Source organism: Cherax quadricarinatus, chromosome 68 (assembly GCF_038502225.1).
Source record: "Cherax quadricarinatus isolate ZL_2023a chromosome 68, ASM3850222v1, whole genome shotgun sequence".
NCBI classification, from domain to species: Eukaryota; Metazoa; Arthropoda; class Malacostraca; order Decapoda; family Parastacidae; genus Cherax; species Cherax quadricarinatus.
The window spans coordinates 23,935,398-23,960,379 of NC_091359.1; the positions used below are offsets into that span (position 1 = coordinate 23,935,398).

A 24,982-nucleotide genomic window follows, 5' to 3' on the forward strand; every position below is an offset into this window, starting at 1 on the left:
AATTAATGAAGATGATCTTAGGAACAAGTTCTGTACTGAGATACACTCCAGCAATTCAAATCGTGTAAGTTATTCTTGTAAAGAATAAAAAGACACAATATTTTGACTGGAACAATACACAAATAACCCACACATAGGAGAATGAAATTTATGACAACGTTTCAGTTCAAGTCAGACTGAAACGCTGACATAGGTTATTTGTGTATTATTCCTGTAACTTTAGGCAGTAAAGTACACACCAAAAATGGTACATATTTTACTCTAAAACGAGCTACTTCTGCACACTTTTCCCTTCTTGTCATATATTGACAATAGTGTGGTTGCTATCCATGCAGAGGGCTTCTGCTTATAATCTCTCAGTACAACTTTGTTCATTCATGATGAAAATAACTATTATGTAACATCTAGAACAGCTGTGGTAATGAAGATAGAATATGCTAAATAAGCTTCTACTAGAGCAGTGTTTTGCTCAGGGTAGAGCTTTAACGTTGTCCCAGTATATGCTTGTTGTGTGTGTCTTCGTACTCACACTGGCCAATACAGACACATACGTACGCTTCACGGCATTTATTAAAGGAAGTGTCTATCTTAATACACTAAATGTTTCCTTTAAGAAATGTCCTGAACTTTACATAAGTGTAATAATGTTGGTAGAATTACCGACAGAATGTTAGGTAAAAGGACACAAATGCAACTAATATGACACAATACAATGTCTCATTAGTTTCACATGTGTCCTTTTACCTAAAAGCTTTTATCCACAGCTTGTTGGTATCATCACACCATTTATCTGCTGCCATTATACATGTCTGTCTATATTTTCACAAGAGACATAGTTTTACAAGAGTGGATGACATTTCATAGTACTCCTGGAAAGCCCCTGTTATGCATAACATATTTACCAAGGTAAAACCTAAAAATCTACCCAAATATATCTGGAAATTACTATTAGTCAGTATAGTACTGTACATACATATTAGAAGAGAAATGTTATCACTGGAATTATTGAAGAGTAGTAAATAATAGTATATAAACAAGCTTGAGAACTAACCAGACAGGAGGCCATCTGTGCCTGTTCAGGTACGCCTGGTTCTCTGGGTGCAGTGATCTCAGCTGCTTGGCATGCTTGTGACATACATGATTGTAATTAGTTGCCATGCAGGTCAAGCACCACTCCACTAACTGGTCAGCATTGTGCATCTGTTTAGGTAAAAATCATCAGATGGTCAAGTGACATGCCACAGTATCTAGAATTTATACTTTTTTAATCAATCAATCAATATTTATTTCCACGTGATACATCATTTGCACAAAAGTTGGATAGCATTATATCAATTACCTGGAAACCCCATTAGTTATGGTTTGAAGACCTTAAGATCATCAGTTATGCAAAGGGAGAACTTTTTTTTTTTTTACAAAGATTTCTATAACACACCAGCCATCTTCCACCAAGGTAGGGTATACAAAAAGGAGGAAACACATTCACTATCATTTGCTCAATCACTGTGTTGCCCGAAATATGTTCATATCACGTATCAGATGACCTTCCAAACTGCAACATCTTCACCCATCTAGAGTGCAGGCATTATACTTTCCACCTCCAGGACTCAAGTCTGGCTATCCAGCTTTTAAAACTGAATCCCTTCATAAATGTTATCTTGCTCACACTCCAACAGTATGTCAGGTAATAAAAACCACCTGACTTACTGCAATATGACGCACCTAGCAGTTAAAACATCTTTACCCTGTCTCTCCAGCCCTTCCTGGGACAACCCCTACTCCTTCCTTCTACCTCCGATTTATATACCCATTTCATCATCCTAGCCTGCTCCATCCACTCTAAATGCCCACACCACCTCAACATCATCATCTTCTAATCACCATGCTCTGAATTCTTTGCATAATTTACAAAGATATGCAGACATTATTTGTTGTTCCCACCCTGGATGAATGATCCAGAGAAGAAAACATACACTACAACTCATACTCAGGCTGCCTTTTCTGAAAACCACAAATAATGTTATCCAGTACTGACCCACTAAAATGTACTCTAATTACCTGACTTTCTGAGTACAGGCCCTGTCTTTCCCAACTTGTTTCCTGAGCTCCTTGATATATATTACCTTGCTTATGTACATGTCACATCCTAGACACCACTCATATCACTCATCTTCACTCTGGTCTACCGAACAAGTGCTTTGATGATACACACACAAACACACACATACATACATACACACACACACACACACACACACACATGCACACACACACACACACACACACATCTCAGTAGTAGTACCAGTTCCTAGTAACTAGATGACTCACTACCAACCGTCTGCGTGAATCATTGACTGTTATTTATATTGCTGCTGACCATAGCAGGATTTCAAACACCCCTCACCCTGTAGGCACTTGTGGGTCAGTCGAAGATAGGGAGCAGAGAGAGGCAGGTCGGCTGTTGGCGCTTCCCATACTTCCCGTTTTATATTATACGTACAAACCAGCCTAGGTGAGTATTTTTACCCCATCCACGTTATCGAAACCCACATGACAAATTGGTGACAGCGGTGTGGGCGTGGATTTAAGGGTATTTCAGACGTTAGAAGACTGTTTGTGGGTTGCCGGCAGGTCAGAGGTGAACCGTCTGCCACCTCCAGCTAGCAGTTACCCTCACTCTCCTCCCCCTGTGTACTCTAGCCTGCAAGCCTGTTGCAGCCGCTTTTCAAGCTTCCTGGCTTAGTTCGTGTGCTAATTGCTTCAATCTCTGAGGGGTTGACCCGGATTTTGCAATTAAGCCAGTCAATAAGCCAGACTGTGGAAGTGAACGCTAGTCAGCCTGCCTCAGCCTACCATCCAGCCTGTCTCCTGTCATCCACCTGCTCCTTCATGCTGTGTGCATCGTTACACGTCTTCCAGTCAGCCATTCTCGTGGGTTAAGCCAGTCAGCCAACCCAGTTTCCTAACCCAGCTGAGAGAGAGAAGTAAGCCACGCAAGTTCCTCTGAAGTATTGTTTCATATATCGCTTTGTGCTCCCAGTTGGATGCCAGATGGATGCTAGAGTGGTCTTCACCATCCCTGTGGCATATTGTGGCTTAGTTAATTAAGCCACCTTCGTGGGTAGTGAGTGGAGTGTGCACCAGTGAGCAACAGCAAGTGACTCACGCTCCCTTCACCCACCCGCCACCCACTCTTCACTCATCTACCTGTGGCTTTTTCCACTCTTGTACCGGGTCCCAGTACTGTTTTGGCTCACATAATTGGTCAAGAGATTGTAGCTGGTGCCAACGATAAAGCCAGTTATGTGAGTTCACCTAGAAAGCGCATTTCTTCGACAACAGTGTGAGTGTAGGAGGCGTCATCACCCGCACAGGACGTCTTCCCCTCATCACTAGTCACTCAGTCTACTACTCCAGACTTCAGTGATAATTTTCCGTTTACAGACATTTTCCTGCATGACTTAAGAAATCGTAATGACACGATTGCAAATAAACCATACCCCCGGCCGGGATTGAACCCGCGGTCATAGTCTCAAAACTCCAGCCCATCGCGCTAACCACTAGACCAGCTAGCCACAATAAGATTCATCCAACTAGGTATATTTCTACACCATAGGAAGGTTAGCACAGGCACCTCTGTGACCACAAATGCAAGTTTTTACAGACGAATCTCCAGCTAGCGTGGCCGTGACGAACTCTAGCTCAAGTCCCTTCACTGCCGTCAACATGACTTAAGAAATCGTAATGACTTAAGAAATCGTCACGGCCACGCTAGCTGGAGATTCGTCTGTAAAAACTTGCATTTGTGGTCACAGAGGTGCCTGTGCTAACCTTCCTATGGTGTAGAAATATACCTAGTTGGATGAATCTTATTGTGGCTAGCTGGTCTAGTGGTTAGCGCGACGGGCTGGAGTTTTGAGACTCTATGACCGCGGGTTCAATCCCGGCCGGGGGTATGGTTTATTTGCAATCGTGTCATTACGATTTCTTAAGTCATGTTGACGGCAGTGAAGGGACTTGAGCTAGAGTTCGTCACGGCCACGCTAGCTGGAGATTCGTCTGTAAAAACTTGCATTTGTGGTCACAGAGGTGCCTGTGCTAACCTTCCTATGGTGTAGAAATATACCTAGTTGGATGAATCTTATTGTGGCTAGCTGGTCTAGTGGTTAGCGCGACGGGCTGGAGTTTTGAGACTCTATGACCGCAGGTTCAATCCCGGCCGGGGGTATGGTTTATTTTCCTGCATTTAAAGACATCTGTGTGTGTGAGACATTCACAGTGAATTTCTTGTGTACTCTAAGCCTTGTGTTTTCAGTGTAGGCTCAGTGTTTCTTTGACTCATTATTTTTTACACACACACACACACACACACACTTGAGATAATGTTTTAAATTTGCCTTCACCTTCCTTGGATCAAAGCTAATCATGTCTCCCCTCTCCCATTCCCTTGGTGCTGTATGACCCCAACAGACTAAGCATTTTACAAGGAAATGATACATTGAATATCATACTGGAAGGAGGGACTACTGAGGAAGTGTATGTAGTTAGATATTTGGGAGTGGACATGTCAGCAGATGGACCTATGTATGACGAGGTGAACTATAGAACAGATGAGGGGAAAAAAAGGTGGGTGGTGCATTGCAGTATCTGTGGAAAGATTTTTATCTATGGAGGCCAAAAAAGACATGTGTCAAAGTATAGTGGTACCAATACCTTTATATGGGCGTGAAGTAAGTTTTAAATGCTGCAGCAAGGAAGAGAAGGAGAAGGAGGCTAGAGGCAGTGAGGATGTCTTATATATAAGAAAGGGTAGTTGAGATGGTTTGGACATGTAGAAAGGGTGGAGAGGGATACGCTGATGAAGAAAGTGTATAAATTTGGGGTGGAAGGCAGGATGGGAATTGGTTGTCCCAGGAAGAATTGGAGAGAGGGGGGTAAAAAAGGCTTTGAATTTTAGAGGCTTGAGCATCCAGCAGGCTTATGTGAGTGTGTTAGATAGAAGTGAATGTGAAGACAAGTTGATTTCAATGGACAGGCTGCTGGAGTGTGAAAAAGGCAGTTTTTCTGAAGGGATTCAGGGAAACTGGCTATCCAGACTTGAGTCCTGGAGGTGGAAGGGAAGTGCTTGTAATATCAGCATATTTTTAGAAAGACAGCAAATAAATGAATGATTGTGACTTTTATTCTTTGGGACACTACCTTGGTGGGAAATGGCTGTTGACTTGAAAAAATATATAACATAATAATAATTCTTTCTTTCAACACACCGGCCATATCCCACCGAGGCAGGGTGGCCCAAAAAGAAAAACAAAAATTTCTCCTTGTACATTTAGCAATATATACAGGAGAAGGAGTTACCAGCCCCTTGCTCCTGGCATTTCAGTTGCCTCTTATGGCACGCATGGCTTATGGAGGAAGAATTCTGTTCCACTTCCCCATGGAGATAAGTGGAAATAAACAAGAACAAGAACTAGTAAGAATAATAGAAGAAAACCCAGAAGGGTGTGTATACATATGCTTGTAAATGCATGTGTAGTGTGACCTAAATGTAAGTAGAAGTAGAAAGACGTACCTGAAATCTTGCATGTTTATGAGACAGAAAAAAGACATCAGCAATCCTACCATCATATAAAACAATTACAGGCTTTCGTTTTACACTCACTTGGCAGGACGGTAGTACCTCCCTGGGTGGTTGCTGTCTACCAACCTACTACCTATCATAATAATAAAATATAATGTATTAATAATAATAAAGATTGAAAATAATAATAATAATAATCCCCTCTGGTCTAACAGATATACTGGTTAGTCTACCTAGTCCCTGCCAATGAATACCTCTATCACCTCATTCAACACTGCCATGTAGGTATGGAATAAATTACAAAGCTAAAAATAAAGTGATTCTTACAAAAGCTTACCTGTAGAGGCTCCAGAAGGTAAATACAGTCTTCACTGACATCACCTCCAGCCTGGATCACTCGCTGGAAGAGGTCAATGATCTCAATCTCAACTAAGGATATGAGACGCGGAAGACACAAGCGGTTGCCGAGCTCTACAATGGGAAGACACTCACGAATCTTGAGTGTCGGGACAGTGTCTGTGTACAAGTACTGCACCAAGATGTGAAAGGTCCGCTGCTTTACTCCAGGAAAGGTTATCTGAGATAAACAACACCTTGGTTAATGCACTTACTATCTACAGAGGAGTAAGTTTATTTAAGTACATATTGGCAGTTTGGAGGGATATGTTGTGTATCTTTATACGTATATGCTTCTAAACTGTTGTATTCTGAGCACCTCTGCAAAAACAGTGATAATGTGTGAGTGTGGTGAAAGTGTTGAATGATGATGAAAGTATTTTCTTTTTGGGGATTTTCTTTCTTTTTTGGGTCACCCTGCCTCGGTGGGAGACGGCCGACTTGTTTAAAAAAAAAAAAAAAAAAACACCTAAATACAGTTACACAAATTATCATACCTAGTAACATGTGTGTAAATTACCCAGGATAACCCCCAGACTTATTTCCATTGGGGTACTTAGCGTAAAATACTGACACAATGAAAAATAAGTGACAAATGTAGTACGATGTGATCCATTATTGACAACACTTGTGACTTGATGAATCCCACTGTGTGGGTAAAACAATATCAATAAATGATGGCATTATATTACATTTCTCCTTTTCAACACGTATTATTCTATATTATATACTGTACTATATATTTTTTATTCTATGCAATAAGATCACAGTAAACAGGTGATATCACAATATGCAAAATAACTACTGTGAAAAATTAGTGAATTTCCAAGCACTTTCATGATTTCTCACATTTTCAAGGAACTGTAAAAATAATAGAACAGCAGAAGGATTATAAGGCTGAGATATTACCTCACATATGACCTGACACCAGACTCAGCATGCAATACAGTATAAACTAAGTATTCTTATTCTCAAGTTCTATATGTGTCCCATTGTCTAGTATTTATAAGGCAACCTGAAATCAGATTCAGAGTCAGATTCATTTATTTCTTTGCAAGTAGTACATCAAGATTATATTTTTACAATGATGGGTTACAGTGCAAAGACAGCCTCTATTATGCCTTGGCATTATGTGCTGACTTAATTCAATGCCTTACTGACTACTTATCACTAAAGAAATTATCATAGTTGTAGAGTAGTTCTATTAATAATAAGTAAATCTAATTTACACAAACAAAAGGATATATTCATGTATTCAAAAATGCTTTTTATGAAACATGATTCAGGAGTAGTTTACAGTAGTTTACAGCAGTTTTCAGTAATTTACAGTATGAGACTGCTACAATTTGGTGAAGGGCAATACTGGTTTTGGTAGGTATGTATACTTCCATGTGGTAATTTGTCAATATATGAGCTTGGTTGTCTGGTCATGAAGTTTTAAGATTTAGGTAATTGGTAGAGTTATTGGTAGTGTTAGATATTGAGTACTGAGTATTTAGTCTAGGGTGAATAGGTGGCTTTTGAGAAGAGTCTTGAATTGATTTTCAGACTGAGTTACTTTGGTATTTTCTGGTAATGAATTCCAAATTTTGGGGCCCTTTATGTGCATAGAGTTTTTACACAGTGTGATATGGACACGGGGTATATCAAAAAGAGATCTGTGTCTTGTGTTATGGTCATGTGTCCTGTTAAGATTGGTGATGAAAAGTTTGAGTGGAGGGTTTATGTTTGCATGTATTGTTCTATGTATGTAGTAGGTGCATGAATAAGTATGGATGTTCTTAATTGTGAGCAGATTTAGACTTTTGAATATTGATGGAGTATACTGTCAGGAGTGGGAATTTGTCAACATTCTGACTGCTGCCTTTTGCTGGGTTATTAGTGGTCTTAGGTGATTTAATGCTGTTGATCCCCATGCACAAATTCCACATGTGAGATAAGGGTAGATGAGTGAATGATACAGTGCAAGGAGAGCCGATTGTGGAACATAGTATCATATCTTTGATAGTATACATACAGTCTCAGAGATTTTCTTGGTTATCTGTTGTATATGTGTCTGGAACTCGAAGAGACTGTCAAGGTGGATTCCTAGGAATTTTCCCTCCTTGAGTCTTGTGACGGTTGATCCGTTTAGCATTATGTTAAGTGAAACATTTGCAGCTTTGTTTCCAAACTGAATGAAGTAGGTTTTGTCAGTATTCAGTGTAAGTTTATTAGTCATCATCCAGGCAGATATTTTCTGTAATTTGGCATTGACTGTGTTGGAGAGTATGACTGAGTTTGGGTGAGATAAGACATATGTAGTGTCATCTGCAAATAATATGGGGTTGAGAAGCTGTGATGCATTTGGTAGGTCGTTGATGTAGATGAGAAAGAGGAGTGGTCCAAGGACGCTTCCCTGTGGGGGACTCCGACTGTGATTGGTTGTGTGGAAGAGCTTGCACCATTTGTGTGCACATATTGGCTTCTGTTGCTAAGGTACGACTTTAGGTAGTTGAGGGAGTGGCCTCTTATACCATAGTGTGTTAATTTAGTGTACAGCAGTTCATGGTGGACTGTATCAAAAGCTTTATGTAAATCAATGAAGATTCTCAGCAGGCCTTCTTTCTTTTCAAGAGCGGTATATATTAGTTCTAGCATGTGTATGATAGCATCATTTGTGCTTTTATTATTCCTGAATCCAAACTATCAGGGGTTTAGTATGTTATGTGAGACAAGGCAGGAATAGATCTGTCTATGTATTAATTTTTCAAAGATTTTAGAGAGGAGTGGTAAGTTAGGTATTGGTCTATAGTTATTTAAGTCTGCTTGTTCACCTCCTTTGTGTATTGGAGTGACCCTCACTATTTTGAGAATTGTTGGGAAGGTGGAGGATTCAATGGATTTGTTAAAGAGTGTTGCAATAATTGGTGACAATACTTGAGAAGTTTTTTTGTACATAAAAGTTGGCAAGTTGTTTATGTCTCATGCCTTGTTTTTAAGGGTGTTGATGATGAGCGAGACTTCTGTTGGGTTGGTTGGAGCTAGGAATAGTGTGTTTGGGTAGGTACTCATGAGGTAGTCAGATGGACGGGTGTTTGAGTTTAGGATTTTGCTTGCTAGGTTCTTTCCTATGGTGGAGAAGAAAACACTGAGTCTGTTTGCTGTTTCAGTTGGTAAGAGTAGGGGTTTGTCTGATTTTGTTAATTTGACTGTTTTGTTTTTGGATATCTTTTTAGTTCCAAGAATTTCTGATAGAGTTTTCCAGGTATTTTTCATATCACCTTTGATGGTTCGTAGTCTATTTTCATAATACAGTGTTTCATAATATAGTGTTTTGACTGGTCTCTAGTCATTTGGCCCATTCTGTACTGTTTTTCATATTGGTGCTTTGTATTAATGGATTTAAGGATGCTGGGTGTTAGCCAGGGACTATTCAGTCTCTTAGCTGTGATCTGTTTAGTTTTCCTAGGGCAATGTTTGTTATAGAGGTAATGGGTTTTTTAAGAAAATTATTTATACATTCATTCATATCTGTATATGTTTTGAGCTCATTTTGCCAGTCAATGTTATTCATAGCTGCTATAAAGTTATTTACAGCTGTCTCATTATGCAGTCTGAAGGTAACTTTAGTAATGTCTTGGGGCAATTTACTTAGATTGGTTCTGAGAAAGGTTGGGTAGTGGTCTGTGGTGTTGCCCATGATTATGCCTGATTTTAAAGGGGATATGGTGTTAGTTCAGATGTGGTCTATTAAAGAGACACTGGTCTTGGAGATTCTTGTAGGTTTAGATATTGTTGGTAGCAACAAGCAGTTGCTCATAGTGTTTGTGAATTCAGTTACTTGTGGGTCCTGGTCATGTAGTAGATCTATGTTGAAATCTCTTGTTAGCAGTAGGTGGTCTTTGTTCATATGTGCATCAGTAATTTTTTTTTTTTTTTTTTTTTTTTTAAACAAGTCGGTCGTCTCCCACCGAGGCAGGGTGACCCAAAAAAGAAAGAAAATCCCCAAAAAGAAAATACTTTCATCATCATTCAACACTTTCACCACACTCACACATTATCACTGCTTTTGCAGAGGTGCTCAGAATATAACAGCTTAGAAGCATATACTTATAGAGATACACAACATATCCCTCCAAACTGCCAATATCCCAAACCCCTCCTTTAAAGTGCAGGCATTGTACTTCCCATTTCCAGGACTCAAGTCCGACTATATGAAAATAACCGGTTTCCCTGAATCCCTTCACTAAATATTACCCTGCTCACACTCCAACAGATCGTCAGGTTCCAAGTATCATTCGTCTCCATTCACTCCTATCTAACACGCTCATGCACGCTTGCTGGAAGTCCAAGCCCCTCACCCACAAAACCTCCTTTAGCCCCTCTTTCCAACCCTTTCGAGGACGACCCCTACCCCTCTTTCCTTCCCCTATAGATTTATATGCTTTCCATGTCATTCTACTTTGATCCATTCTCTCTAAATGACCAAACCACCTCAACAACCCCTCTTCTGCCCTCTGACTAATGCTTTTATTAACTCCACACCTTCTCCTAATTTCCACACTCCGAATTTTCTGCATAATATTTACACCACACATTGCCCTTAGACAGGACATCTCCACTGCCTCCAACCGTCTCCTCGCTGCTGCATTTACCACCCAAGCTTCACATCCATATAAGAGTGTTGGTACTACTATACTTTCATACATTCCCTTCTTTGCCTCCATAGATAACGTTTTTTGACTCCACATATACCTCAACGCACCACTCACCTTTTTTCCCTCATCAATTCTATGATTAACCTCATCCTTCATAAATCCATCCGCCGACACGTCAACTCCCAAGTATCTGAAAACATTCACTTCTTCTATACTCCTCCTCCCCAATTTGATATCCAATTTTTCTTTATCTAAATCATTTGATACCCTCATCACCTTACTCTTTTCTATGTTCACTTTCAACTTTCTACCTTTACACACATTCTCAAACTCATCCACTAACCTTTGCAATTTTTCTTTAGAATCTCCCATAAGCACAGTATCATCAGCAAAAAGTAACTGTGTCAATTCCCATTTTGAATTTGATTCCCCATAATTTAATCCCACCCCTCTCCCGAACACCCTAGCATTTACTTCTTTTACAACCCCATCTATAAATATATTAAACAACCATGGTGACATTACACATCCCTGTCTAAGACCTACTTTTACCGGGAAGTATTCTCCCTCTTTTCTACACACCCTAACCTGAGCCTCACTATCCTCATAAAAGCTCTTTACAGCATTTAGTAACTTACCACCTATTCCATATACTTGCAACATCTGCCACATTGCTCCTCTATCCACTCTATCATATGCCTTTTCTAAATCCATAAATGCAATAAAAACTTCCCTACCTTTATCTAAATACTGTTCACATATATGCTTCAATGTAAACACTTGATCTACACATCCCCTACCCACTCTGAAACCTCCTTGTTCGTCCGCAATTCTACATTCTGTCTTACCTCTAATTCTTTCAATTATAACCCTACCGTATACTTTTCCTGGTATACTCAGTAAACTTATTCCTCTATAATTTTTACAATCTCTTTTGTCCCCTTTCCCTTTATATAAAGGGACTATACATGCTCTCCGCCAATCCCTAGGTACCTTCCCCTCTTTCATACATTTATTAAACAAAAGTACCAACCACTCCAACACTATATCCCCCCCTGCTTTTAACATTTCTGTCATGATCCCATCAGTTCCAGCTGCTTTACCCCCTTTCATTCTACGTAATGCCTCACGTACCTCCACCACACTTACAGTCTGCTCTTCTTCACTCCTAAAAGATGGTATACCTCCCTGGCCAGTGCATGAAATTACCGCCTCCCTTTCTTCCTTAACATTTAAAAGTTCCTCAAAATATTCTCGCCATCTACCTAATACCTCCCTCTCCCCATCTACTAACTCCCCTACTCTGTTTTTAACTGACAAATCCATACTTTCCCTAGGCTTTCTTAACTTGTTTAACTCACTCCAAAATTTTTTCTTATTTTCATTAAAATTTCTTGACAGTGCCTCTCCCACTCTTTCATCTGCTCTCCTTTTGCAATCTCTCACCACTCTCTTCACCTTTCTTTTACTCTCCATATACTCTGCTCTTCTTATAACACTTCTGCTTTGTAAAAACCTCTCGTAAGCTACCTTTTTCTCTTTTATCACACCCTTTACTTCATCATTCCACCAATCACTCCTCTTTCCTCCTGCCCCCACCCTCCTATAACCACAAACTTCTGCCCCACATTCTAATACTGCATTTTTAAAACTATTCCAACCCTCTTCAACCCCCCCACTACTCATCTTTGCACTAGCCCACCTTTCTGCCAATAGTCGCTTATATCTCGCCCTAACTTCCTCCTCCCTTAGTTTATACACTTTCACCTCCCTCTTACTTGTTGTTGCCACCTTCCTCTTTTCCCATCTACCTCTTACTCTAACTGTAGCTACAACTAAATAATGATCCGATATATCAGTTGCCCCTCTATAAACATGTACATCCTGGAGCCTGCATCAGTAATCAAGTGTCCTAATTTTTCACTAAAGTGGTAAATGTTTGACTGTGGTAAACTGTAAATGTTCATAACTGTGAGGGGTTTTCGCAGGTCTTTTGATTTAACTTTAGCTATGATATATTCACCATGCTCATCCCTTGTGCAAGATTTATAGGTACATTCAAGTTGATTTGAGTAGTATATAGAGGCATGGAGTTAAAAGATAAAGAATCACACATAAAGTGGGAGTTGTCACAGTTGCTCTTTGCTGATGACACTGTGCTCTTGGGAGATTCTGAAGAGAAGTTGCAGAGATTGGTGGATGAATTTGGTAGGGTGTGAAAAAGAAGAAAATTGAAAGTGAATACAGGAAAGAGTAAGGTTATGAGGATAACAAAAAGATTAGGTGATGAAAGATTGGAGTATGGAGGAGGTGAATGTATTCAGATATTTGGGAGTGGACATGTCAGCGGATGGGTCTATGAAAGATGAAGTGAATCATAGAATTGATGAGGGGAAAAGGGTGAGTGGTGCACTTAGGAGTCTGTGGAGACAAAGAACTTTGTCCTTGGAGGCAAAGAGGGGAATGTATGAGAGTATAGTTTTACCAACGCTCTTATATGGGTGTGAAGCATGGGTGATGAATGTTGCAGCGAGGAGAAGACTGGAGGCAGTGGAGATGTCATGTCTGAGAGCAATGTGTGGTGTGAATATAATGCAGAGAATTCGTAGTTTGGAAGTTAGGAGGAGGTGTGGGATTACCAAAACTGTTGTCCAGAGGGCTGAGGAAGGGTTGTTGAGGTGGTTCAGACATGTGGAGAGAATGGAGCGAAACAGAATAACTTCAAGAGTGTATCAGTCTGTAGTGGAAGGAAGGCGGGGTAGGGGTCGGCCTAGGAAAGGTTGGAGGGAGGGGGTAAAGGAGGTTTTGTGGGCGAGGGGCTTGGACTTCCAGCAGGCATGCGTGAGCGTGTTTGACAGGAGTGAATGGAGACAAATGGTTTTTAATACTTGACGTGCTGTTGGAGTGTGAGCAAAGTAACATTTATGAAGGGGTTCAGGGAAACCGACAGGCCGGACTTGAGTTCTGGAGATGGGAAGTACAGTGCCTGCACTCTGAAGGAGGGGTGTTAATGTTGCAGTTTAAAAACTGTAGTGTAAAGCACCCTTCTGGCAAGATAGTGATGGAGTGAATGATGGTGAAAGTTTTTCTTTTTCGGGCCACCCTGCCTTGGTGGGAATCGCCCAGTGTGATAATAAAAAATAAAAAAAATAGCTGTTCCACCCTCAACTGGTCTGTCCTACAGTTGTGTATGGCTGTGTAACCAGGAATGGCATAGACATCTGTAATACCAGGTTTTAGCCAGGTTTCTGTGAGTGTGGAATAAAGGGAATTGAGTAATGCTGTGAGGTCATCATAATGTTTGCTCAGGGATCTGACATTGTAATTAAAGATAGTTATGTTATTGTTTGCTCTGAGTAATGTCTTTGCTTGGTCTGTTGTATAATAATTACAGTTGTTGTTTGATTCGCATAATTCATTTAAGAAAAAGTTTACATCAGGATCAATGCCTGTATTCATAAGAATGCCTTGCATAACAAGGGGCTTCTATAAAGTAGTTTATACATGTATTCTACCATAATTATATTCTGTACAGTGTGCCTCTTTATAGAAATAAAGTTGTTTGTCTGTGGATGTTTTATGCAAAGAGAGCTAATTTTTAAATTTTTAAAATTTCTACAACAAATTTGGTAAACTGGCCTTTCCAGAGCCCAAGATCAATTCATGGTGGCCCTTGGCCTGGTGGCTAAAGCTCTTGCTTCACACAGTGAATGTCAGGGGTTGATCCCCGGTGAGGGTAGAAACATTGAGCGTGTTTCCTTACACTGGTTGTCTATGTTCATCTATCAGTAAAATGGGTACCTGGGCATTAGTCGACTGGTGTGGGCCATATCCCAGGAAAAAAATGACCTAATTTGCCCGAAATTCTCTGCATAATAAGCGGCTTTCTATATAGCAGTATGTCACTGATGTCAGATAGGCCTGTATACCTTGTCTATGTACTTGTAAAAATAAAGATATTATATTGCATTATTATTATATTATATTCAACCCTTTCTCTATGTAAAATACTTAAGGTCTGAAGCTGATCAGAAGAGGCATTCTCTTGTTATTGTATAGAAAATAATTTATTTTACAAAGTTGGTAAATTAAACTCACAAGGCCCACAATCAAAATCTATAAAGCTGACAAAAGAACAGACACCTGGGGATGTCAACAACAATAAAACCTTTCTCAAGACACTATACATCACTACTGAATATTTTAAGTTGATCAGTCCAAGCATTCTGAAGTTATAAATAAAATCCTCAGAAGAAAATGAAAAGTTCTGGCATCCAATGTAGGTTCCCACTGCAGAGAGATTAATAATAATAATAACACTGAAAATAATAATAATCTTTAAGAGCCAGAAGAATAAAAAAAATAAATTTGGTGTAAGGGTTGCACTTACCACCTTGGCATTACTTTCTCTGAAGTCTCCTGAGAACATTGCATGCATCATGTCACAGCGAGCCATTAGTAAGGGACGGTGAGCTGCTGTGGTACCGTCCTCCAGTTGGAACATTACATCGGAGAAGAGGCCGCCCTCTAAACACAACTCTTTTAATCGACCACACAACATCTGTGTCAAATATTAATAAGAGTATTGTGCATCTATAAGAAAAAATAAACTTCTTATAGTATTTTATAGTCAAAAGCTCCCTTGGATATTCAATATAAGAAGGGATAACACTGAATAAAATATAGTAACATAGATTCAAAATTTTTATATCATTGCAAAGTTTACAATGTGTGGTCTACATATTTACAAAATATGAAGTACAAAGAAAGCCACTAGCATGAATAGATATTCTGGGCAGACTAATCCTAATTCTTACTGCCTACTCTATAATGATACAGGTTATGGAGTGGTACATTCTAATGCTAATTAATTCACATTATTACAAAAGTTAGGTAATTAAAAATGTTATAATTAATAAGATTTATAACAACGAGGTAGCAAAAACAACAGTATTACAATTAGTGTAATTTAGTAATGGGAATGGTTTTATCTTGGTATGCTACAATGTAACTTTCTCACCTGCATTCCTAGGAATACAAGTCAAGGATCTTCAACTGTTCCCAGTAATCTAGGTTTAATTGTACTTATGTGTGCCATGAACATTCTCTGCACATTCTCCAGGTCAGCAATTTCACCTTCCTTGAAAGGCACTGTTAATTTACAGCAATATTCCAGTCTAGACAGAACAAGCAGTTTGAAAAGAATCATCATGGGCTTGGGATTCCTAGTTTTGAAGGTTCTCAATATCCATCCTATCATTTTCCTAGCAGATGTGGTAGATACACTGTTGTGATCTTTGAAGGTGAGAACTTTTGACATTACCACTTCCAGGTCCTTCACATTAGTTTTTTGCTCTATTGTGTGGTTGGAAATTGTTTTATACTCTGATATAGTTTTGATTTCCTTAAATTTTCCAAGTCTGAGTAATTGAAATTTCTCTTCATTGAACTTCACATTGTTTTCTGCGGCCCATTTAAAGATTTGGTTGATGTCCACTTGGAGTCTCGCAGTGTCTTCAATGGAGGATACTGCCATGGCAATTCGGGTGTCATCCGCAAAGGAAGACACAGAGCTGATTTACATTCATTATTATTATTTTTATTATCACACTGGCCGATTCCCACCAAGGCAGGGTGGCCCGAAAAAGAAAAACTTTCACCATCATTCACTCCATCACTGTCTTGCCAGAAGGGTGCTTTATACTACAGTTTTTAAACTGCAACATTAACACCCCTCCTTCAGAGTGCAGGCACTGTGCTTCCCATCTCCAGGACTCAAGTCCGGCCTGCCGGTTTCCCTGAACCCCTTCATAAATGTTACTTTGCTCACACTCCAACAGCACATCAAGTATTAAAAACCATTTGTCTCCATTCACTCCTATCAAACACGCTCACGCATACCTGCTGGAAGTCCAAGCCCCTCGCACACAAAACCTCCTTTACCCCCTCTCTCCAACCTTTCCTAGGCCAACCCCTACCCCGCCTTCCTTCCACTACAGACTGATACACTTTTGAAGTGATTCTGTTTTGCTCCATTCTCTCTACATGTCCGAACCACCTCAACAACCCTTCCTCAGCCATCTGGACAACAGTTTTGGTAATCCCGCACCTCCTCCTAACTTCCAAACTACGAATTCTCTGCATTATATTCACACCACACATTGCCCTCAGACATGACATCTCCACTGCCTCCAGCCTTCTCCTCGCTGCAACATTCATCACCCATGCTTCACACCCATATAAGAGCGTTGGTAAAACTATACTCTCATACATTCCCCTCTTTGCCTCCAAGGACAAAGTTCTTTGTCTCCACAGACTCCTAAGTGCACCACTCACTCTTTTCCCCTCATCAATTCTATGATTCATCTCATCTTTCATAGACCCATCCGCTGACACGTCCACTCCCAAATATCTGAATACATTCACCTCCTCCATACTCTCTCCCTCCAATCTGATATTCAATCTTTCATCACCTAATCTTTTTGTTATCCTCATAACCTTACTCTTTCCTGTATTCACCTTTAATTTTCTTCTTTTGCACACCCTACCAAATTCATCCACCAATCTCTGCAACTTCTCTTCAGAATCTCCCAAGAGCACAGTGTCATCAGCAAAGAGCAGCTGTGACAACTCCCACTTTGTGTGTGATTCTTTATCTTTTAACTCCACGCCTCTTGCCAAGACCCTCGCATTTACTTCTCTTACAACCCCATCTATAAATATATTAAACAACCACGGTGACATCACACATCCTTGTCTAAGGCCTACTTTTACTGGGAAATAATTTCCCTCTTTCCTACATACTCTAACTTGAGCCTCACTATCCTCGTAAAAACTCTTCACTGCTTTCAGTAACCTACCTCCTACACCATACACTTGCAACATCTGCCACATTGCCCCTCTATCCACCCTGTCAAATGCCTTTTCCAAATCCATAAATGCCACAAAGACCTCTTTAGCCTTATCTAAATACTGTTCACTTATATGTTTCACTGTAAACACCTGGTCCACACACCCCCTACCTTTCCTAAAGCCTCCTTGTTCATCTGCTATCCTATTCTCCGTCTTACTCTTAATTCTTTCAATTATAACTCTACCATACACTTTACCAGGTATACTCAGCAGACTTATCCCCCTATAATTTTTGCACTCTCTTTTATCCCCTTTGCCTTTATACAAAGGAACTATGCATGCTCTCTGCCAATCCCTAGGTACCTTACCCTCTTCCATACATTTATTAAATAATTGCACCAACCACTCCAAAACTATATCCCCACCTGCTTTTAACATTTCTATCTTTATCCCATCAATCCCGGCTGCCTTACCCCCTTTCATTTTACCTACTGCCTCACGAACTTCCCCCACACTCACAACTGGCTCTTCCTCACTCCTACAAGATGTTATTCCTCCTTGTCCTATACACGAAATCACAGCTTCCCTATCTTCATCAACATTTAACAATTCCTCAAAATATTCCCTCCATCTTCCCAATACCTCTAACTCTCCATTTAATAACTCTCCTCTCCTATTTTTAACTGACAAATCCATTTGTTCTTTAGGCTTTCTTAACTTGTTAATCTCACTCCAAAACTTTTTCTTATTTTCAACAAAATTTGTTGATAACATCTCACCCACTCTCATTTGCTCTCTTTTTACATTTCTTCACCACTCTCTTAACCTCTCTCTTTTTCTCCATATACTCTTCCCTCCTTGCATCACTTCTACTTTGTAAAAACTTCTCATATGCTAACTTTTTCTCCCTTACTACTCTCTTTACATCATCATTCCACCAATCACTCCTCTTCCCTCCCGCACCCACTTTCCTGTAACCACAAACTTCTGCTGAACACTCTAACACTACATTTTTAAACCTACCCCATACCTCTTCGACCCCATTGCCTATGCTCTCATTAGCCCATCTATCCTCCAACAGCTGTTTATATCTTACCCTAACTGCCTCCTCTTTTAGTTTATAAACCTTCACCTCTCTCTTCCCTGATGCTTCTATTCTCCTTGTATCCCATCTACCTTTTACTCTCAGTGTAGCTACAACTAGAAAGTGATCTGATATATCTGTGGCCCCTCTATAAACATGTACATCCTGAAGTCTACTCAACAGTCTTTTATCTACCAATACATAATCCAACAAACTACTGATTTACATGACTCACAAAATCGTAATGACACGATTGGTATGGTATGTTTTTTTTTTTTCTATGATTTACATCTCTGCCTATCTCAGATATGTGGATGAGGAATAGGATGGGAGTGAGTATTGTGCCAAGGCACAGTATTCGCTTTCACAGTACAGAGCTTTTCACCGTAGCTGCCTCAGACTGTACTCTGTTTACCATTACTCTTTGTGTTCTGTTTGTTAGGAAGTTACAGATCTATCTACCAACTTTTCCTATTATTCCTTTATCACACATTTTGTGTACTATTACACCATGATCGCACTTGTCAAAGTTCTTCGCAAAGACTGTGTATACTACATCTGCATTTTGTTTGTCCTCTAGAGTGTACAAGACCTTGTCACAGTGATCCAGTAGTTGGGACAGGCAGGAGTGGCCTGCTCTAAAACCATGCTGCCCTGGGTTGTGTAACTGATAGGTATCTAGGTGGGCAGCAATCTTTCTTCTTACAACCCTTTCAAAGATTTTTATGATATGGGACGTTAATGCTATCGATCTGTAATTCTTTGCTACTGCTTTACTGCCCCCTTTATGGAGTGGGGCTATGTCTGTTGTTTTAAGTGACTGTGGGATGACTTGAGGGAGCATGGACACAAGAATGCTAAAGGCATGTGACAGGGACTTCTTGCAGCTGTTGATAAACATGGAGTTCCATGAGTCTGGACCTGGGGCAGAGTGCATGGGCATGTCATTTGTTGCCTTTTCGAAGTCATGTGGTGTTAGGATAATATCAGAGATTTTTGAATTGACCAAATTCTGAGTCTCAGTCATAAAAAATTCATTTAGGTCATCAACTCTTAGTCTGGTTAGCAGCTCACTAAACACAGAGTCAAACTGGGACCTTAGTATCTCACTAATTTCCTTGCTGTAATCTGCGTATGTCCCATCTCGTCTAAGCAGGGGCCCAATACTAGATGTTGTTTTTGCCTTAGATTTGGCATAGGAAAAGAAATATTTTGGATTTCTTTCAATTTCATTTATGGCTTTTAGTTCTTCTTGAGCTTCTTGTCTCCTGTATGATTCCTTAAGCTTAAGTTTGATACTTGCTATTTCTCTACCCAGTGCCTTCCTTCATATTTCAAATATACTGGCCCCATTCAGCAGCTCTGTAATTCTTCGCCTTCACCTGTATAGGGACCATCTCTCTCTATCTAGTTTACATCTTCTCTTCCTTTTTTCTTAAAGGAATATGCCTCAAGCATATCTCAAGTGCCACAGAGTTAATTCTTTCTGGGCAGAATCAGTTAAATAGTATAGCTAATGTGATTTATGGCTGAATTCCACAGTTAATATCATAAATTTGTAATAAATTTGGACTGAGTAAGTCACTTGCACACCCTGTTTGCTGGTAGGGAAGCTGGCAGTGGAACAACAGCTCCTGGTTCCTTTGTTTACTTTTGCTAGTGAAGCATATTAGTACACTGGACACACGGTCATCCCCTGAGTAGTTAACCATGATACACTGTGTACACCCTGATCAGATGGAAGGAGAACCAAAGAGTTGTCGTGAGGACAAAAGTATTGGCAGGTGGCAGATTTGTGGGTACGAAAAATTGTGCATACTAGTACGCTGAACACACTGTAGGCATTTGCATACTAGTATGTTGGACACACTGCAGGCACTTGTGTACTAGTATGTTGAACATAGTTAAAGGGTTAATAGGAATGAATGATACTCATGAGTAATACTTGGTTATCTATATTGCTGAAATATTTTTTCTGTGCAACAAGCTTCAGTAGAATACAGGCGAATATAAAACTGGAGACAACTGAAGAAGCAATTCTGAGGTGTTCAATCTCTCAGCTATGACAAGAGGTGGCTTGATTGGAGGCTGAGGCACTGACCACCTCCCATCAAGTCTGAGGGGCCAACAACCTTAAAATTACTATTTTTTTTGCTATCTCAAACATTATACTCGCCTTTTTGCAGCTGAAGAAGCCTGCTGCACAAGTAAAATATTTTGGCAACACAGATACACAGGTGTTGCACAAGTGTCTTATTCATTAACTTGTCAATATTATATATCTTGCTACTCCTACTTACACTTTGGTCACACTTCACAGACACGCACATGCATATATATATATACATACATCTAGGTTTTTCTCCTTTTTCTAAATAGCTCTTGTTCTTTTTTATTTCTTCTATTGTCCATGGGGAAGTGGAAAAGAATCTTTCCTCCGTAAGCCATGCGTGTCGTATGAGGCGACTAAAATGCCGGGAGCAATGGGCTAGTAACCCCTTCTCCTGTATACAATTACTAAAAAAGAGAAGAAGAAAAACTTTATAAAACTGGGTTGCTTAAATGTGCGTGGATGTAGTGCGGATGACAAGAAACAGATGATTGCTGATGTTATGAATGAAAAGAAGTTGGATGTCCTGGCCCTAAGCGAAACAAAGCTGAAGGGGGTAGGAGAGTTTCAGTGGGGGGAAATAAATGGGATTAAATCTGGAGTATCTGAGAGAGTTAGAGCAAAGGAAGGGGTAGCAGTAATGTTAAATGATCAGTTATGGAAGGAGAAAAGAGAATATGAATATGTAAATTCAAGAATTATGTGGATTAAAGTAAAGGTTGGATGCGAGAAGTGGGTCATAATAAGCGTGTATGCACCTGGAGAAGAGAGGAATGCAGAGGAGAGAGAGAGATTTTGGGAGATGTTAAGTGAATGTATAGGAGCCTTTGAACCAAGTGAGAGAGTAATTGTGGTAGGGGACTTGAATGCTAAAGTAGGAGAAACTTTTAGAGAGGGTGTGGTAGGTAAGTTTGGGGTGCCAGGTGTAAATGATAATGGGAGCCCTTTGATTGAACTTTGTATAGAAAGGGGTTTAGTTATAGGTAATACATATTTTAAGAAAAAGAGGATAAATAAGTATACACGATATGATGTAGGGCGAAATGACAGTAGTTTGTTGGATTATGTATTGGTAGATAAAAGACTGTTGAGTAGACTTCAGGATGTACATGTTTATAGAGGGGCCACAGATATATCAGATCACTTTCTAGTTGTAGCTACACTGAGAGTAAAAGGTAGATGGGATACAAGGAGAATAGAAGCATCAGGGAAGAGAGAGGTGAAGGTTTATAAACTAAAAGAGGAGGCAGTTAGGGTAAGATATAAACAGCTATTGGAGGATAGATGGGCTAATGAGAGCATAGGCAATGGGGTCGAAGAGGTATGGGGTAGGTTTAAAAATGTAGTGTTAGAGTGTTCAGCAGAAGTTTGTGGTTACAGGAAAGTGGGTGCAGGAGGGAAGAGGAGCGATTGGTGGAATGATGATGTAAAGAGAGTAGTAAGGGAGAAAAAGTTAGCATATGAGAAGTTTTTACAAAGTAGAAGTGATGCAAGGAGGGAAGAGTATATGGAGAAAAAGAGAGAAGTTAAGAGAGTGGTGAAGCAATGTAAAAAGAGAGCAAATGAGAGAGTGGGTGAGATGTTATCAACAAATTTTGTTGAAAATAAGAAAAAGTTTTGGAGTGAGATTAACAAGTTAAGAAAGCCTAGAGAACAAATGGATTTGTCAGTTAAAAATAGGAGAGGAGAGTTATTAAATGGAGAGTTAGAGGTATTGGGAAGATGGAAGGAATATTTTGAGGAATTGTTAAATGTTGATGAAGATAGGGAATCTGTGATTTCGTGTATAGGGCAAGGAGGAATAACATCTTGTAGGAGTGAGGAAGAGCCAGTTGTGAGTGTGGGGGAAGTTCGTGAGGCAGTAGGTAAAATGAAAGGGGGTAAGGCAGCCGGGATTGATGGGATAAAGATAGAAATGTTAAAAGCAGGTGGGGATATAGTTTTGGAGTGGTTGGTGCAATTATTTAATAAATGTATGGAAGAGGGTAAGGTACCTAGGGATTGGCAGAGAGCATGCATAGTTCCTTTGTATAAAGGCAAAGGGGATAAAAGAGAGTGCAAAAATTATAGGGGGATAAGTCTGTTGAGTGTACCTGGTAAAGTGTATGGTAGAGTTATAATTGAAAGAATTAAGAGTAAGACGGAGAATAGGATAGCAGATGAACAAGGAGGCTTTAGGAAAGGTAGGGGGTGTGTGGACCAGGTGTTTACAGTGAAACATATAAGTGAACAGTATTTAGATAAGGCTAAAGAGGTCTTTGTGGCATTTATGGATTTGGAAAAGGCGTATGACAGGGTGGATAGGGGGGCAATGTGGCAGATGTTGCAAGTGTATGGTGTAGGAGGTAGGTTACTGAAAGCAGTGAAGAGTTTTTACGAGGATAGTGAGGCTCAAGTTAGAGTATGTAGGAAAGAGGGAAATTTTTTCCCAGTAAAAGTAGGCCTTAGACAAGGATGTGTGATGTCACCGTGGTTGTTTAATATATTTATAGATGGGGTTGTAAGAGAAGTAAATGCGAGGGTCTTGGCAAGAGGCGTGGAGTTAAAAGATAAAGAATCACACACAAAGTGGGAGTTGTCACAGCTGCTCTTTGCTGATGACACTGTGCTCTTGGGAGATTCTGAAGAGAAGTTGCAGAGATTGGTGGATGAATTTGGTAGGGTGTGCAAAAGAAAAAAATTAAAGGTGAATACAGGAAAGAGTAAGGTTATGAGGATAACAAAAAGATTAGGTGATGAAAGATTGAATATCAGATTGGAGGGAGAGAGTATGGAGGAGGTGAACGTATTCAGATATTTGGGAGTGGACGTGTCAGCGGATGGGTCTATGAAAGATGAGGTGAATCATAAAATTGATGAGGGAAAAAGAGTGAGTGGTGCACTTAGGAGTCTGTGGAGACAAAGAACTTTGTCCTTGGAGGCAAAGAGGGGAATGTATGAGAGTATAGTTTTACCAACGCTCTTATATGGGTGTGAAGCGTGGGTGATGAATGTTGCAGCGAGGAGAAGGCTGGAGGCAGTGGAGATGTCATGTCTGAGGGCAATGTGTGGTGTGAATATAATGCAGAGAATTCGTAGTTTGGAAGTTAGGAGGAGGTGCAGGATTACCAAAACTGTTGTCCAGAGGGCTGAGGAAGGGTTGTTGAGGTGGTTCGGACATGTAGAGAGAATGGAGCGAAACAGAATGACTTCAAGAGTGTATCAGTCTGTAGTGGAAGGAAGGCGGGGTAGGGGTTGGCCTAGGAAGGGTTGGAGGGAGGGGGTAAAGGAGGTTTTGTGTGCGAGGGGCTTGGACTTCCAGCAGGCATGCGTGAGCGTGTTTGATAGGAGTGAATGGAGACAAATGGTTTTTAATACTTGACGTGCTGTTGGAGTGTGAGCAAAGTAACATTTATGAAGGGATTCAGGGAAACCGGCAGGCCGGACTTGAGTCCTGGAGATGGGAAGTACAGTGCCTGCACTCTGAAGGAGGGGTGTTAATGTTGCAGTTTAAAAACTGTAGTGTAAAGCACCCTTCTGGCAAGACAGTGATGGAGTGAATGATGGTGAAAGTTTTTCTTTTTCGGGCCACCCTGCCTTGGTGGGAATCGGCCGGTGTGATAATAAAAAATAATAATATAAAATAATATAATAACAGGAATCAGCTGGAACTAGGAACTAGGCAAAAGATAAGAATTATAGTGAATTGGAATACTTGCCAGAAATGTTGAACTCTGTCCAAAGGAATATTAGAGCACATGGAAGTGAATGAATATTAAGAAATAGCATATCATAAGGAGCTGAACTGTCAAAGAAGCAACAAGACATCGTTGTAAACACTGAAAGAGAGAGCACAGTTCCTAAGTCACTAACAAAACTATTCAATATTACATTAAAGACAGAAGAGATACCAGCAACCTGAGAAACTGCAAGCATAATACCAGTAATCAAGGCAACAGACACGTTTATCCTGCAAAGTATTAGAGACAGAGAAGAGCTGACAAATCAGTTGACCCCTGGCTGTCTTCAAACAGGCACTGGACAAAGCACCTAAAGTCGGTACCTGACCAGCCGAGCTGTGGTTTGTACATTGGATTGCGTGCACCAGCAGTAAGAGCCTGGTTGATCAGGCCCTGATCCACCATGAAGCCTGGTCATAGACTGGGCCACAGGGACGCTGGCCCCCGGAACTCTCTCCAGGTAAACTCAGCTGGAGAGGACAAGGTTCACTACAGACCAGCATCATAGATTCAAATAAGGAAAATCAAGACTGAGTAACCTACAAGAGGCATCTGATGCAGCATCTCACATGAGAATTATTTACACCCTGGAAAATCAGA

General features: G+C 40.2%; 1 protein-coding gene across 1 annotated transcript in view; it reads right to left on the bottom strand.

Annotated features, from left to right (window-relative positions):
• Positions 1 to 909: 909 nt before the first annotated feature.
• The window catches only part of LOC128697882 (rho-related BTB domain-containing protein 1), a gene marked incomplete at its 5' end in the record, with an annotated part of 58,535 nt that continues 34,462 nt past the window's right edge, over positions 910 to 24,982 (bottom strand). The window contains 3 exon segments of the mRNA XM_053789877.2: positions 910 to 1,200; positions 5,919 to 6,158; positions 15,008 to 15,178. Of these exon segments, the coding sequence (XP_053645852.2) occupies positions 1,003 to 1,200; positions 5,919 to 6,158; positions 15,008 to 15,178 (609 nt within the window).